Source organism: Chamaea fasciata, unplaced genomic scaffold, assembly GCF_029207755.1.
Source record: "Chamaea fasciata isolate MVZ Bird 193981 ecotype frontalis unplaced genomic scaffold, bChaFas1.0.hap1 SCAF_8, whole genome shotgun sequence".
NCBI classification, from domain to species: domain Eukaryota; kingdom Metazoa; phylum Chordata; class Aves; order Passeriformes; family Sylviidae; genus Chamaea; species Chamaea fasciata.
In genome coordinates, this window is record NW_027094093.1 from 12,589,030 (window position 1) to 12,606,700 (window position 17,671).

Below are 17,671 nucleotides of genomic sequence, written 5' to 3' on the forward strand. Positions count from 1 at the left end.
CTTTTTAACTGTTCCCATGTACTCCTCCATCCCTTTTCTCCAAATCTTTATTCCATGTAAGCCACATACCCATATCCCATATTCTTCATATCCTTCTCAAAAGCACATGTGAAAAATACAATACAGGGTTTTGCTCCCTTACAAGTAGTTTGAAGGAAAGTAGACGGGGTTTTTATATATATATATATATATATTTCTGAACCAACCAGACATATGCTACATAACACTAATCAGCACCCATTCTCCCTTTATTCTCAGTTCTCTCCCCTTCACTTTGGCAATCTGCTGAGCTCCTTGGGCTAGGATCTGCTCTTCTGGCAAGAATGCTCAGCAAACCCAAGGTTGCCATAGCAATTAATAATCATTTACGTTTTAGTTTACAGAAACAGAAACCAGAGGAGTGAAGGTGCCATGAGGAGGAGGTGGCAGCGAAGAAGTCACAATTAGAGAAAACAGCACAAGAATATATTTGGCAGCAGCAGCAGGATTACCGCAGGAAGCTTCTGCACTTCCAGAAGAAGCAACAGTTAGAGGAACATGGAGCAGCAGATGGTCTGTAGAGAGACTAATGCTTACTTTAGCATCAAATAGCATCAGAATGGATGATTTCTGATAAAGACATAGCCTCTGTGTCTGCCTTGAAATTGCTGTGACACTACATCCCAAACTTACAGCACCTAAGCTGCTTCTCTGTTAAACATAAGGTAAGAATAGTCCTCTCTGTCACAGTCCCCGCAGCCTGAAAAGAGAAATTCCACAGCCTAGCTACGATGCAACCTGCAAGATTCCTGGCAATAACAACATTCATGCTACATCTGATCATTTGTTTTCATTACATATCTTCTCTGAAAGCCCAACTCCCAGCATCTACAGTTAAAAAAAGAGATTCTAACAAATAGTTGCAGAGAAAGGCTTGAACAAAAATCCAATTACAATTTAAGAAAAACTCGTGTGAGACAGTATTAAATACTTGTAATGTCAATATTATAACAATATTTCTTTTTATCTGTAGGTGATAAAGTTATTTCCTAAATAGAAAGTATGTAAACAACCAATAGTTGTTGGCAATGTTTCTAAGAGGCACAAAAAAGCAGGCAAAAACAAGGGGCAACTTGGTTAGAGGAAAAGAGCCAGCAGCTGGTTGACGTGGCAGTATAACACCTGGAATTCGAAGGAAAAAAGTGAGAAAAGGCAACCTACATTGCTGAAGAGAAAATTAAGGAAGAGGAAGATGCTAGACTATGTCTAAAGGAAGCCAAAACACAAGCACAGCTTTTAAATTTAATCTGGTATGTAGCTATTAATCAAAGAGTGAAGTTTTTTCCTCAGTTATATCAACACATCTTAATACCTAGTGCCAGCCTATACAAAAATACCTCTGTAGGAGGAATTACCAGTGAAGTTAACACTGGAGAGCACCACTGGTACCTCAGGAGTTAAACTGCCATCAGTTCCAGCCCCAAGACACAATGCTCTTCTTTTACTATTTAACCAGTTCAGTATTTCCCCAAATTGCACCAGCAATTGACCGGCACCTGTAATCTCTAATTATTTTAATGTTTATAACATATTACAGAAAGAAACCCAGCTGGATTTCCCTGAATACCTGAAGTTATGATTACCTTTACACAATCCATCAGAGCAGTCCCCAGAGCTTCCACAACTTCCTGCAGCACCTCAAAACACAGGAACTGGGAGGCTGTATAGTACACATTAAAACATTGCAAAGTGCTTAACAGGCCTTCTAGGTCAAATTATGAGCCACAAAGCACTGCCAGGGGTGAGAGCCCAAGCAGTAACTACAGCAATTAGCACCTACCACTTGCTCTACTCTTACTGTTGTGACAGGACAAGTTGGCCCACAAGAAGGTATCAGCAAGCCAACAGGTTCTTCTACAGAAGAACCTATTCCAATCCTTGCTCAAAGACAGCTCCTAGGGGAAGCCCAGGCTCCTGCCCAGCCTCAGTGCTACAGAAGGCAAAATCAAAAATCTGCACTGTGGCAAAATCAAAGAAGGTGCCAATGCACCAGCAATGAGCTCCCCATGTGTATACGTGTCACGTCAATACATTGGCTTTCCAACCCCAGCAGGAATTCTGTCCTGCATCCCCTTTATTAACACTGGAGGCAAAGAACAAATTTGGAACCACCTCAGCAGTCCAAGGAGCATTACTAATGGAAGCTACCAGACTGGAACACACTCAACATGTCCTTCATCCACGAGTGTTTCCTCACATCCACCTGTTTGAAAAGCTAGGCCTGAAATAAGCATAAAAAAGTAAATGCGTGGTGCTTGTAATGGCTCATTGCAGTAGCTCTTTCAGCTGCACTCAAATTCAAGGATCCAATCTGGCTCAAGAGAAACCTTTTACTCATTCATATATTTATTTTCCTAGGCTGCAGCACTAGTCTGTGTTGACATCCCAACAACAGGAAGTAAAAGCATTCATGTTTGATCAGCCAGTAGAAATAAATCCAGACAGACCTCCCCAGGTGCCAGAATAGATTCTTTGGTCCATTTTGCGTTAAGAGATAAAACAATTAAATCATCAGGTTACCAAATGGTATGAAGACTTCAGTGCTGACTTCTGGAGGAATCAGCCAAAACAATAAATTGCAATAAACATGCTACTGTAAGAAGCTATTTCATGCTATTTCAGAATCAGCAATAAAAAGACTACAAAGAAACCGTAGCAAGGTAAGTTCTTATCTTCCTTATTAATTGGATTATTCTCTTTGCTTCTCTGATATTCTCTAGCAAAATGTAACACTTGTAGATTCAATTCATATTGCAGTTCCTGTAGAGTTTCCTGCAGAGAAATCAATCTTTGCAGTCTCTAAATTGGAGCTGAACTTCATTGGATATGCATTAAGTGCTGGTTCTAAAAGCAAACCAAAACGAGTTTAAATATCCAGCACAATTCCTACTGGTCTCTGTAGAGTGCTTCAGAGGTTGATTTTCTCATTTAAGAAAATTTACCTGAACAGTAATAATTCAAGTGTCCACGTAGAAGATGCACAGCACAGGTCAACACAAATATTTTAAGGCTGTATTCTTAAGTAAATTCCATTTAAATTAGGAAAAGCTAAAAACTCGTAAACAACTGTAGCATTTCTAAAGCAATACATGGCTAGCGAAAATTCATGACAGAATTCACATTTTAGCATAATCTAACATACTAACTGAAGTCCAAATACTGCCAACATTTCTGCATTTCACTTCAAAAAATCCTAATTTTATCAAACTGGTGACCATGCAGGCGTTTTTATACTTAAGAGAATACGCAAATCCTTTAGGCAGAGCAGCTTTGAGAAAAGCTGTTAAGACTGATAGTTTTGTAAAGTGCCTTTCAAGAAAGCCTTTATACATCACCACAGTGAATATTAAATATATTGTCACGATTCAAAATAAAGTATTAGCTTCCACCTTCTATTCCATAACTGACTCAGTGAAGATGGTTTTATTCTCCCAACACTTTTTTAAGCATTTTAAACTAACCTTTTCCTAATATATAAGTAAGCAAAGACAAAAATTGCAAGAGGAAAGATTTTGTTTTTCTCCAACATATGAAATCCAACCTTATTTCCAGTTATAGCCTTCAAAACTGTAAGTGCTTTAAAACTTCCACTCTAGACCACCGTTTCAGAAAGAAATTCTTTGAAAAGGACTAGCTCTTCCCAAGGAAAAAAAAAAATCAAGTCTAGCTCCTTGACTTAAAAACTGAGGTTTTACTTTAAAACTCAGGTTTTATTTCAACCTGTAATTCCCAAGAATTAACTTCTTTAGTAAGGGTACTGGTGCATCTGTAGCACATGTGTCTTCTCATTTTGCACAGAGCTCTCAACACTAATCTTCGAGGCAGAGGACCGTTTTCCCATCATTACTGTTCTATCAGCAAAGGCAGGACTTTGGACCAGCAGGTCTGTTGAGGCTCTTTGAGGCTTCACAAGTCTGAGAAAGAGGTCAAATCAGTCTGTCACTGGTTCCACAGCCACTCTATAGAGATGTATTTTAGGACAAGGTTACAGAACAGACAGCAATCTTTGCCTTGAGCTTCATCCTACTACAGCTGCATTTTGCAGAAAACCCTCCTCCACAGTCTCAAGAGAACCAAATGCAGTGCTTCAGCTAGAAAGCTGATGTAAATGAGCATATAAAAACAGATTTGGAAGAGGAAAGTGAACAGTTAGAAGCAAAGATAGTCAGGGCAGCCACTAGAGTCCTAGCATCAAACCCCAGGGATGTGGATTCAGTTCTCAGCTCCGCTTTCAGCTTCCACAGTGACCCCAGTAAGCTGCACCTCAGTTACTAGTTTGCAGAATACGGATAATAGGAACTTGCCTACAAAAAAGAGCATTATACAAATTTTAATTTAAAAGATGACCTGGTAATAGTCACAAGGCTGTTTTACTCCTGGTATTCTGGAGCAAATGTATTTAATATTTTCAAAAAGTAATTGGAGGTAAGTGCAGAGAAGGGGTGTTGTTCTACATCATCGTGGCAATCCCTCTTTCCTTAAGAACTGAATTACATAAGATATTTTAAGAAAACCCCATATTCTGAAATTTTGTAAACAAAAATTTTAATCTTTAAAAAATTGCTTTGTGCAACTATGCATACAAAAGTATTACTAAATCAGGAACAGGACAACCACAAGCATAAAGAAAATGTACGTCTACCTTTACAGCAAATGCCATTAAAAAAGAGTACTTAAAACCTGCTATTTTTTCCAAGTATGGCAGCATGCGTCTTTAACTGAAGCTGGCATTTATATGGAACTTGATTTCCCAAACAAGTCCTATTCATCTGCAAGAGAGGTGAAGCAGGGAGAGTACTGAAATCTTCTCTTCACACTACTCTGCCCATAATCTCCCACCTCAGCTTTCAGACCCAGTAACAAGTTCTCAAACGGACCATTTATAATCTGCAGGTAGCTGGAACATGTAGACCCTGATAATGATGCCCAATGAACTGTCATGACACTTCCATGTCATCCATCATAGATTATTTAATGGTACCATATCATATGAAATGTAGACATTAAAAGCCATCTTTATTTCCAAACTGCATTTTCAGTTTAAATTCTGTGCATGAAGTGAACATTTATGTAACTGTATGTGAATATTCTCTTCCAAGAAAAGAAACAGCTAGTAGTCTCTAAGAGTCACCTGCAAAACAAGCAGATCAAGTATTTTACTAGGGCAAGTAGAAAAAAAAAATTATGAGGTATATTTACAGAGCACAAGTTTTTTTCTGGCTTCAGCTTATAGTCACTGGAAAAGCATACCCTAATTATAACTTCTAATGGTTTTGCTCATTTCCAAACATTTGAAAAGAAAATGCAAGTTGTTTATAAAATTGGTTTTCTTGTTTATTTTAAATGAAGCTGGTACAGACAATGTCCATTCAAAACCCACGTCCCAGGCCAAAAGGTACAAACAAGAGTGTCAAAGTAACACCAGTTGGCTGCTGTGAACATTCTTGCATGGATACCTGCAGGTACTAATTGCTATATGAGGTTAAAATGCTTCTGGGCTCTTCTGGTAATATTTAAAAATCATTAGGGTTTTCAATTTCACATCTTCAGCAAAGCCATCTCTGGAGCAAGGAACAGATGACAACAGTTCTACCTTTTCCATTTCCAACTCGGCAATCTTCTTCATTGGGCCATCAGCACAATTTAAGTAAAATAGCTCTGAGTTATGGATACACAACTTCTCCACAGTTTAGTTCTCTGAAAAACTTCATCTCGCACTGAAAGTTATAGTCCAGGAGTGAGACAGTCACACATCAAAACTTCAGGGCAGATATGGAAGTCATTAAGAACACTCGCCCACCTGGCAGATCTTACAGCCTTCGTGCCTGAAATGCACAAACCCAGCGAACATACAAATGCATGTGAGTACATGTATTCCTAAAGGGGAGGGCAGAAGGGAAGAGGGGAGCAAGGTTGCAGCTGGATCACAGAAGTTCAGCACAATGAGAACAGAAACAATAGTGTATAATGAGCACGAGAATTCAAAATACCAGACGCTTGAAAGTAAACTCCCAGAGATGGGGTGCCAGTTTCAGTGTTGAACACCACATTACAAAAGAACTATTATTTAAAAATAAAAAAGGATTAAGGGGGAAGAAAATCAGAAGGATCTAAACTGTTGAGTGACCCCCCGTCTGTTCCTGATAAACTTCAATCACGTCTTCCTCCTCCATCCCCAGCTGTGAGAACAGAGAAAAAAAACAGCAATTAATTGTTACAAATCTGGTGTGATGAAATCAGAGCAGGTTCTAGACAAATTATACAATACTTTGTTCCTCTGTCCCATCATAATTCATCAAAGGGGTGAAGAAAGCCTCAGTTGCCATCTTACTAGACAACATTCACAATTTTTAGCCCTTTTTCTTCAGACATAGGTATTTGAGTCAAAGCAAAAGTCTTAGAGCAAAGACCCACTTGTGGAGCAGTACACATCAGCCTGGAAGTTGCTGGGTTTACCTTTCCCTAAAGCCCTTGTTTAGGGGGAACAAGGATATATCACTAACATGACAGCCGAATGCACCAGCTCTAGAGCCACATGAATTATATATACTATAGTGCACTGCTGGCTCACAATACAGTTTAACACCTACACCTTGCAACTCAAAGCCTGTTTACAACTATTCTCTCACAGAGAGCAACTTGTTCAATTTCACAGTCAACAAGTTTGTTTGGTATTTCCAGAAGGTCATCATTATGAGTTTCTTCCTGCTTTTTTGTAACAATTAGTGGAAGTCACTGGACAGAAGTAACTGTTTTCTGTTTATTTACACTTTGATCTACTAAATGTGAACTAAATACATGTTTACTCCAAAGTCATACTGAAGTTCAAGCTCAACAATGGGAAGATTCCCTTTGTGTTTTTCTCTCTAATAAGCAATGACTACATCCTCCTTTCTGAGGCATTACCCATGGAGGTCCAACCAGGCTCTTTCCAAACTACCCATCTGCCTTTCTAAAAGATCCCAGTTAAAGAAATATAGCCAAACTGTATTTCTAGAAAGAAACTCACCTCCTTGGGGGTATGATTATCAGTAATTCGCTGACCCTCGAAGAGAAACCTGAGTGAATTCATTGGAACACCCTAAAAAAAGAAACAGATGTATAAGAAAAAAAACCCCAGCTTACTGAATCTTGTATGGGTTTACAAGAAAAAACATTTAAAATAAAAAAAAAAACCCCACATGAAAGTCACAGAAGAGTGATAGTTCCTGTTACACAGGGAGCTCAGATATTCCGCTGCACTCATGTAGACTACAAAGAAGTGACTCAAAAAGCACGATAGTGCCAAAAGGCATGTTTATTCCAGAATCTCACTGGAGTTCCAGCTCAACAACTTGGAAGTTTCCTTAGCTTTTTAAACTTGTTTTTATTTATGAATTAAGTACTGACTATACCCTCTCTCCCAAGTTATCATTACACATGTATTTTTCTGAACTGCATATATCAGCCTTATTTGAGGATCCTAAGGCAACAGGAGGAACATGGTGTTTACTTCATGAACTCCTACCCTTGCTTCCCCAATCTTCTATGGCTACAGGAAGGAATTGCAACCTTTACCATTATCAATTCTGCAAATGCTCAGCACTGGGAACAAGAAAGAGCAGAGCGGAGGGGGAGAAAAACGAACAGCATTCAAACAAGGAGAAACAAACATCCCAAAGGTAAACAGAGTTAAGTTAAAGTATGTCTGTTGCACAACCTGCCCATGTTCTGGCAGAATGTCATACTTCACATCAACAGATAAGGCAAACACCTCATCTCTTTCTTCTCTTTCAAGTTATGAGCAAAACAAACTCATGTGAAATATGACACAATTTTATCACTTAGCTCTCAAATACTGCTTGCAAATAACTAGGCAGAAAACTTTCTCAGGTAAGGGCAGATCTTCACAGGGTTTCAACAATCCCTCTGGCCAATGTGGCAGAAATGTTCATAGTCCCTTTACCAGAGAAAAGCTACTTAACACCAAAAACTGCACTGATTGCTGTGAAGGAAATCACAGACCCTCTAGAATTCAGCTCAGGAGATACAGGTGTGCTCATTCAAATAATTCTTTCTTTCTTTAAGAAAGAATTCCACACATGCATGTTCATTAGTCAGTAATACTGCTGCACAAATTATTTCCAAGATTTTTTTTTTTTTAAATTTCAGATCTTTAAAATTAATCATAAATGTAACTATTTGGATTTGGCTACAAATGTATCTGGTGTTGATCTTTTCTTTCTTCCTACTTCAGAAAGACAGCCAAAAAGAACACATTTTGTGAAAGAACACTTCAATGACAAGTTCAACTTGTCTCAAAGAATTAGGAAAAAGCCCCCAAAGTATTATTACTTATGATTATATCTCCTGAAGTGAACTCCAACACACTTATCCAAGAGAAGGCCACACAAGGCATCTATCCCCAAAGCTGAGGGCAAACTAGGCCAGGGCTTCTGGAAATAGCAGCTGTGAATCCACAATATCTCCCACAGAATCTAGAAGTGAAGATACATTTTTTTCTGTAACAATTGTTACTATTTACCTACATCCAGAATTAATACTGCAGATTTCTTGAACTTAGGAGTATAACTTCACAATTGTCTTACATAGGAATACTTTTACTTGTCAAAAGAAACAAGGAAATCCATTATATTTGTACCATCAGATACCTCAAAAGTGTTTATTTGAAAGCACAGTGAGAAAAGTGGTTTGGATTTTTATTTTCTTTTTAAAGAATGTCATTGTTCCACAAACCTGTCTTTGACAGTATGATTCTTTGAGCTTCTTGAGGTGTGTTGTCATTTTCACCTTGAAGTGAATTTCACTGCTGTCCTAAGGACAGAAAAGAAAAAAATTTACTCTCCTTGTAGTAACTGCTAACTTTAACTATTTTATTTTTAAACATTTCATTAAGGAAAAAACTTACCTGAAACATGGAATGTGATTTAACTATCACCATGCATACCTTGGTGCATCATAATATGAACCTCCAGGATGATTTATCAGTCACTAAATTCACTATGTACTTCCACAGGAAGTGCTTTTTAAAAAAACAGATGGCATAGTATAGCCTTAGGCTCAACATGGGGAGTTTTGGATTTAAAATTACTAAAACCTATACATGGTTCAGTCTGTGCTGCCATCTTTACCCAGATGATATACTTATGAAATACAAACATACATATGCAGGGGATTTCTGCTCTGTGATTCCTAAAGAGACAAGTTAAAGCTTGCACTTCAAAATATATACGAAACCTTGTTCAATTAGAGTAATTATCTAGAAGTTAGGATACAGGCAGACTTGGCAACACAAGACTAACCTAAGGAGTAATCTCAGGTCTTATTATTCTGTAGTCCTTCCCACCAGCCATAAGATGCAAGCAGCTGCAACTGTCAAAATGGCTACAGATGAAACAGATTGCAAGAGGTTCTGTGCAAAAGGCGTGTGGGCCACTTTCAGCTTTACAACGTGTTCTTGTTATTTCTCATTAGGCCAGCAAGAGGTAAGGTAGTTTCTGTTAGTCCTGCTTGAAAGTCACCTGTCTCCACCCAACTGCAGCAAACAATACAACTCCAACAATCCTAGCTAAATCATATGAACTAGGGGTTCTTTGCACAGAAGAGTCCAACATTCTCATTCCTGCACAGCCTGAATACAGACTTCTAATCCACCATGCATCTGGTTGCTACATTTACCAACAGGGTAAATTGTACAACAATCCTTCTCCTATCCCTGAAAAAGAAAGCTGACCTCAGGCCCAGGGTACTACACAAACTTTGAGGACCTGAGTTTATCAGGTTTGCCACTTACTTCATTCAAAACCTTGGATAAATTAATCCCTCAATACATCACAAAAGCACACCAGAGTATACTAATACACATTTCTGGCAACTGGAAGTAGTTTATGGCAGGGGAGGATCCACACTAAAGAACTGAAAGTATCAACTTGCATTTGGTCATTTCTACCATACAAGAAGGCACAACTCCACCAAATGTCAGCAAGCAATTATGCAAAAAACTCACCTGTCCAATGACTTTGAGTTTAATGTACTCTCCTTCTTTCTTATCTCCTAAATCCTCAGCTGAAGGTTTTGCTTCCTGAAAGAAAAAAAAAAAGAATTAAAAAATCTCATCAGTCCAACACTTCATTATTTTTACTAGACAGTATGGCAGCTATCATCCTCTTTATTGGGTGAAATCAGACCACTCAAGGTGTCTTCTTTCTTTCTTGCTGTGAATATGCACAAAAATAACAGCAACATAGTACTATGAAAGGTTGTCTGTCTACCTGTGAGAAGTTCATTTAATGAGAGAAAAGAAACACCATAAAGAACATAAGGGATGAGAGAAGAATCATTTGGAAATAGATGACATACAAAAATAAGAAGTATGATTTTATACCTCTACTCCTAGACAACAAACAAACTGTACAAAACCCACAAGAAGTGTACTAAGAGGCTCAGATACTTGACAGAAAAAAGGAACACTGAGGAGAGTAAACAGAAAGCACTTGTGACACCCTATCAACTTAAAGAGAGTGAACCATGCAAACATTTTTCAACTCATTGCATCAAAGGTAGTTCTGATTTTCAAAAGGCTGGTCAGCTACCTTCTTTCCTATGACAACAAGAGAGCTTCCTTCTAACACATTTGTTTTAGGACCACAATACTTCAAAGTTTTAAAAGGTGCAGTTCCAAGCACTATAGTGTTTTGATATCTTTCCAGGATAAGAATTAACTGTACAGACAAGTTTGATCCAACAACTTGAGCACTAAAGCTCATCAAAAGGGTTTAAGTGTTATACACTCTAAGACATTAATTAAGGACATCAGAGTTTTCATGTTACCGGTTCACAGATGAAACAAGTGAGAAATCAGGTACTATTAACCCCATTCCTTGCCTGTCACTACATATCCTGCATCAGGCCTTTAGCGATGTTCCACTGCAGGACAAAAGGATTTTACACAGACATCAGGTCTAGATGGTGCTCAGCGAAGAAGTGTTCCCAAGTAGTCATGACCACAGGTACCCTGCTGATCATGTTTGAAATCTTTCTTTTATATTTTACTGCTTAACATTGTAGACAAAATAAACAAAACATATACAGGTGCCTAACACAGGCTCCCATCCCAAAAGGGACTTTTTGCTAAATGTACAGAAATATCCTTTGTATAGTTGAAATTTAGGATCAAGTTCCAAAAACACACAAAATACTAACCTTCTCTATTAAGTCCATCCAGATAGGTCTCTATCTCCAGATAAAAACCTTTTTAAGATTTTTCCTCCCTCCTCCTTAAAGAAGTTAAATACACACAACTTCTTTGAACAGTAAAAGATCAGGGAAGGGCATAGGGCAAGTCAGCAAACACCCTTCCCATCTGTACCAGTCTCAATCTGGAGTAAAGAAAGAGAGGAAGTGTTCTTTCTATCTGTTTGACTCACTGCCTCAACCCAGATCAATTCAGTTTCTACAATGGAAAGAAGTATGAGCCAGAGACTCCACCTGGTTTGAATACCTTTTATTTTTTTAATACCCATCCAGGCACAACCTAAACTGCAGGGACTGATTCATCACCCTTCAAGCTCAAGTCCAAAAACTCAGCCCAGGCTTTCAAGAAGCCTGACACACACAGGCCTTCAAGTCATTTTATAAGCATGAAAGGAGTTCTTCACAGGTAACACAGTCAGATCACCTGTGCTCCCTACCAAACTCTCCCCTAACACATTTGGACTCTAAGCTTCTGGGACTACTTGCAGGAATAGAAACACACTGGTATTCACTCCTGACCAGAAAGAAACAAAAACAAGAACCTGCAACTTCTTCCGATAACTTGCACAAACAGCAGTTTTAATATCTTTATTAAAATCTATCTAGGATTACTAAGCTCTAGGATTCACAGCAAGATTCAGATCTCTACTGATCTGAAGTCTGTACTTCAAAACTAGCTTCTGTTTCACTATTACTGAAAGAATTTCTAAGAACACTCTGTCCCTTTACATGGCATTTTAGGTCAGTCACTGTCTAAATTTACTTCCCAAATTGCATGACAGCATATTATCCCAGCAGCAGAGGTATCTGTAGTAGTTATATAGTTCTGTACATTGTAACAGATCTACCTACTCAGGCTTCCAAACCAAATCACCTTGTACAAGATATTACTAATGATCATTGCTACTGTGACAGTGCCTCTGGCCAATATGAGTGATAAAACTATGATTCACACTTGATTCCTACCCTCAAGGAAAGAGGGCTCTAGTATTAAAAACGAACAGGGAAAGCAGCAAACAGTGGAATAAGCAGAGGGAATTGGAGTCTTCAAACCATAAAGATGCTCGTTTAAAGCCCCACAACCTCTCACCCAAAAAATGAAAGAAAGCTGTAGCTTCAGGAAGAGAGAAATAATATCAAATAACAGAAGTACCAATAATCAAAGCTTAAAATACGAGTAAAATATTTTACATCAGGATACAAGACCCAGCAAGTCTGAAAAAGCTCTCCGCAGTTTGTCAGTGAACTATACTGCCATTCAATGCCAAATGGTGAAGGCAACACAAAAACACTTAAGAATAAAGAAAGGAAGGTGACTGTAAAGTTGTTAAAACTACTAGCATTCATTAACAAAATCCTGGAACAGCAATTAGCAAGCAAGCCTCCAGACTTCTTGCCCTGTGAAAAGAACAGGTGCTTTAGGGTACCTCATGAAACAGGACATGAAAAAGAGCACCATACAAAGAGAACAGAAACACCACAACACTCCAACTTCTAATTTTTCATTAGATGCCTAAGGTTTTAAAGGCTTCACTGCAGTTTTCCTAAAGAGCATAAAATAAGGCTCTTAGCACTGTCTCACACTTAGATAACGACCCTAAAAAGCATACAAAGTTTCTTGGATGAAACACACTGGTGCAACTAACAAAAACAAAACACACAAACATGGTGAGGCAACATATTGCAAGTTTCCTCCTCCAGTTTTCAGAAGGGCTCAAACTTCAAAGTCTAACCTTAAAAAAACCAAACCCTATACTCAGCATTTTAAAGAAAAATCGACAAAACCAAAATTACTAGAGGAACAGAAGTACAACATACTTGCTAACAAGGCAAATAAACTCTTACATTTTTTATAGGAGTGGAAAACATACATACAAACGATAGCATTCTTTATTGGCAGTACATGAACAGATAACATTTAGAGTCAAATAAAGCAAAAAAAAAAAAAAAATAGCCTAAGACACTTGCAGGGAGGGGAAAACAATTTGTGTTTTGTTTCGTTTTTGCTTAGATCCCACTAAGCAACCATGTGTTTTTTTGAAGTCTGCCCTTCTTTCAGGCATTCTTACTTATCATAAAAGTCAATTTCCCAGTGAAAATAAAGTAACCCCTTCCTTTACTGGTGATAAATGATCCCCCTCAACTTAATTCCAGGGCCAAAAAGAACGATACTTTAAGCAATTCACAATTTTAGGTAATCCAGTTATTCTTCTAGGATTGATAAGCAGAGGAATGAGATTTACAGTGCTGCACAACCTTAAATTATCCTCTACTTAAACATCTGTTTAGCTCTTGTTGCACATTCCCCAGAAATGAATGACACAACGTCTAACAGTGTTTTGCTTATCTATTAAAAATAAACAGCAGGCTCCTTACTCACAGATTTTTAAGATATATAGCCACAACAGGTTATGACATACGTGGAATTTTACATACTTCAAGCAGTCCCAAAGACAAAACACGCATGTGTTTGAGCAGAACTTGCCTGAAGAAGGATTTCCCTAACTAATGAAAGCTGCTATTTGTTAAAACACGCCGCGGTTCACGTACGCGGACAACTACAGAGCAGGTCACGTGAACATCTGTCTATAAAATCTAGTTCAGAAATTGTTGGTGGGTTTGTATTTTTTTTTTTAATGCAGTCACTTCGACGTATTTCACTACGGGGGCAATGTGTCCTCCTAGGCGGCAGCAATCGCTGTGCTCCCAGCTGCCCCTCTCGCCGGCACAGAGCGGCAGCAGCGCCGTCGTCAGCTGCATTGTGCTGGAAAGTCGGGGGCGGGGAGCAAGACCACCAGCGCACACAGCACTGGCTTCTTTTCGCCACTCATACTGCGCCAAGGCTACTCCCCAAAGCAGACACGGCATGCACTAAGCTGAGCCTTATCCCTGGGGACTTGTAATTTCCTGGCTGGCACCAGCACTATTCTTGACTTCACAGCACTACAAGAAACATTTGCGGGTACTGACATTATCGTGATGCTTACGCTTGGGGGAAAATCAAAGTTAGAAAACAGTGCCCTACGACGAAAATGTAAAAAATAAAGCAAAAAAGAATACAAATTAAAACGGGAACGCTGTTTTAACTTTCCACCAGCACGTCACATAGCCTAAAGCAATAGTTGTAAGCAAAGCACCGTATACATGCCAGGCCGAGCAACACAGGAACTTGCGGTACAAGCAACTATTTAAGTTCCCGGCTCAGAAGACAGAAATGATGGGGGCATGACGAGAATATTACTCGGAGCGAAGGCAGGACGGAGCCTTGACAAAGGACGAGGTGTTTAATACAGGCAAGCCAGGCTCGCCTGAGAAAGGAGGGGGAGAAACCCAGGCTTTCGCATTCCTAGGGCGAATCGAGGACCCGGCAAGCCTAGCCTAACCTACACAAAGCCCGCTCCGGGGAAAAAGCATCCTGCTACACACCGGGGAAATGGAAAAAGAAAGGAAACAACTGTAGTGCAACACAGCTCACCCCTCGCTGCACCCCCGGGTTTCCAGGGCCGGGGCTGCCCCGGCGGCGATCCCGCTCCGTCCGGACGCCGCCCCGGCCCCCGAGTATCCCTGCCCGGAGCCCGCCCGCGCTCCTCGCGAAACACGGCGGGGGAAGGGGAAAAAAATGATTAAAATGCAAGGGGAGCGGGGCCCGAACCTGCCCGAGGTCGGAGATCGGCATCCACACACACTTCCCTAGGGGAACATTCCCCCGGCGCCCTCCGAGCGGCCGCGACTCCGCTCGCCCCGGGCCGGAGCTGCCCCGCGGCCGCGGAGAGTGCGGGCGGGGGGCGCAGGCAGCTCCTCCCGCGCCCCCGGGCCGCCGCGCCGTCCCCCCGCGGCCGGGACAGCTGCCCGTACCTGGTCAGACATGGCTCGGCCCCGTGTCGTGCGGCAGGCTCGGCTGGGCCGCTGCAGGCGCTCCGCTCCTTTCTCTGCCCGCAGCGCAAACACAGGGCCGCGGCACGGGCGGGATTTCCTGTGCGCCTGAGCTCACTTCCCGCCCGGGCTCCGCCCGCGGCCGCTCCCGGCCCTCGCACGGCGCTGCCGCGGCGCCGGCTCCCGACAGGGCCCGGCCGAGAGGGGGAACGGCCGTTGGAAGGAGCGCCGAACGTTGCGGGCACCGTGGAGACCGGAGCAGCTCGAGAGAGTCCAGCGGACGCCACCAAGATGATTAAGGGCCTGGAGCATCTCTCTTCATGAGGAGAGACTGCGGGAGCCGGGCCTGTTCAGTCTGGAGAAGATTGCGAGGGGATCTCATGAGTGCATATAAATCCCTCAAAGGCGGGTGCCAAGATCTCATGAATGCATGTCAATGCCTCGGGTGCCATGAGGATGGTGCCAGACACTTCCCAGCGGTGCTCACTGACAGGACAAGGAGTAATGGCCCATAAACTAAAACACAGTTCCACCTCAGCTTGAGAAAGAACTGCTTTACGTGGAGGGTGGCAGAGCACTGGAACAGGCTGCAGGGAAGTCACGGAGTCTCCCTCTCTAGAGACATTCAAACCCCACCTGGACGTGTTCCTCTGTCACCTGCTCCAGGTGACCCTGACGTGGCAGGGGTTGGACTCGATGGTCTCAGAGATCCCTTCCAATCCTAACAATTCTGTGAAGTGACATAATCCTTCCCACAACAGCACATCTAGAGCAAAAGTCACTTTCATTATGCCTACCTCTACTATCTTGCTAAGGTTTTTACTAAGATAATATGTCAAAACAAAACTCACTCTTCTACTTAGGCACAGTTTGCTTTTTTTTTTTTTTTTTAAGTCATTGCAACCACACAAGCAATGGGATCTGCATGTATTAAGCAAATCTGCACCCAGGCAGTTGTATTTGAACAAATTTGCGAAGATATATCATTAAAACAGAATAGGTGCCCTGCTTTACATTGGCACAGCATGGCTATTCAGAAGTCTGCACAAGAAGCAACACTTACCTAAAAGATTACATTTAGGCTGCGAGCTGTTTGGACTATAGCATGGAGTCCTAACATCCCCGCTACAACCGCTCAGGCAACCCTTGCATGGCATCTCTGCTGGCATAGGCATATGCTTAGATCACAGTGGCCAGCAAGTAGAAAAAAACCCACACATGAGAACTATAAAATAACATGAATGTGAAATCAATGAATCAACAGAAATTAGCTCAATTGAAGCCAGAGATTATTATCCTCATACTGCTAAACAAAGTTTTAACTTTACCAGCTACCTTTGGGAAAGGGCAGAGTACATTCATTAGCTCTGGGCACAGGGCATTCATTAACACAAACAGCTCAATGCTCTGTGTGCTATGTTCCCTCGTAATAACAGCAAACACCAAAGCAGCTGCACTCTGTGCCCGCATTTCTGTATGTCACTGAATGCCAAGTTATAAACACAGCTACACCAAGAGGTGCACTTTTACCAGCCAGTGGAACAATCAGTATCCAGACTCATAGGAATTAGTTTTAATCACAACTGTTAAAATAATTCAGAATTAACAAGGGAAAAAAAAAAAAAAAAGAGAACCAAAACAAATGCTGTACAGAGCTACAGAATGAAGATGATCTTTCTTAGACAAGGCCAAGCAGGCAGAAAAGCCAAATATGTTCATGCTATGCCAAGCTCACAGTAAGAGCTCATTATGAGCTTAATAACACACACAAAGCACCAAAATAAGCCATGCAAAGGCTCCACAGCAACACACAATGCTAACAGAATGGAAAATGACAAATATTCTATCCTGAACATTACTGTTCTTTATAAACTTAAGGGATTTTTAAAAACAGAGCCTTACAGTGCTAAGGCCAAAGTCTCAGACTCTGGCACAAACCCAATTTTTTCATGTAATCCCATAATAAAAGCTAACACTCACATGAGTCAGAATGCAGCTACATATCCACATAAACAGCCATAAAGACACAGGGTTAGAATGTGCTTATCAGCATACACACTAACAGTAACACCACCTTTCCTGACACCCTTCTTACCCAATCACTTGTGGATGCATTAGCTCTTCAAGACACAAACTAGATTTGTGCAGGACCTTCAAAATTAATCTCTGCTGGGCCTATGAGAACTGTGGACGTATAGCAGTGAAGTTCCCACTTTCCTTTTTTGACAGGTCAAATTCAACATGGAACACACTTAAAGAGAAAACAACAAAAGCTGTTTTAAAAATACCAAAGATACTTACACAAGCTTCTTCCCACAAAACCCAAAGTCGGCCTTGCATTTGTGTGCACTGCCAATGCTACTTGCCCTAATAACCTCCCTGAATTCTCAGGCACTTTATAATGTCTCTTATTTCCCTATCTGCACCTAATCTGTCACCTGAAGCCAATAAAGTTCACCTCTGTAGACTAATTTCTCCAAAGCTGCTGTCTAGTTTAGGAGCCAAT

General features: G+C 40.8%; 1 protein-coding gene across 2 annotated transcripts; it reads right to left on the reverse strand.

The window, feature by feature from the left end:
* Positions 1-5,348: 5,348 nt before the first annotated feature.
* SUMO1 (small ubiquitin like modifier 1) lies at positions 5,349-17,572 on the reverse strand. 2 transcript variants are annotated; one of them, XM_066189701.1, is made up of 5 exons: positions 17,467-17,572; positions 10,046-10,120; positions 8,776-8,853; positions 7,049-7,120; positions 5,349-6,218 (listed from the first exon to the last, which is right to left on the reverse strand). In XM_066189701.1, the coding sequence occupies exons 1-5, from the start codon at positions 17,503-17,505 to the stop codon at positions 6,150-6,152; spliced, it is 333 nt and encodes a 110-aa protein (XP_066045798.1). In that variant the 5' UTR covers positions 17,506-17,572; the 3' UTR covers positions 5,349-6,149. The 2 variants fall into 2 exon arrangements, with proteins under 2 accessions (XP_066045798.1, XP_066045799.1); XM_066189702.1 differs by lacking the exon at positions 17,467-17,572 and adding an exon at positions 15,148-15,262.
* Between the last annotated feature and the right edge of the window lie 99 nt (positions 17,573-17,671).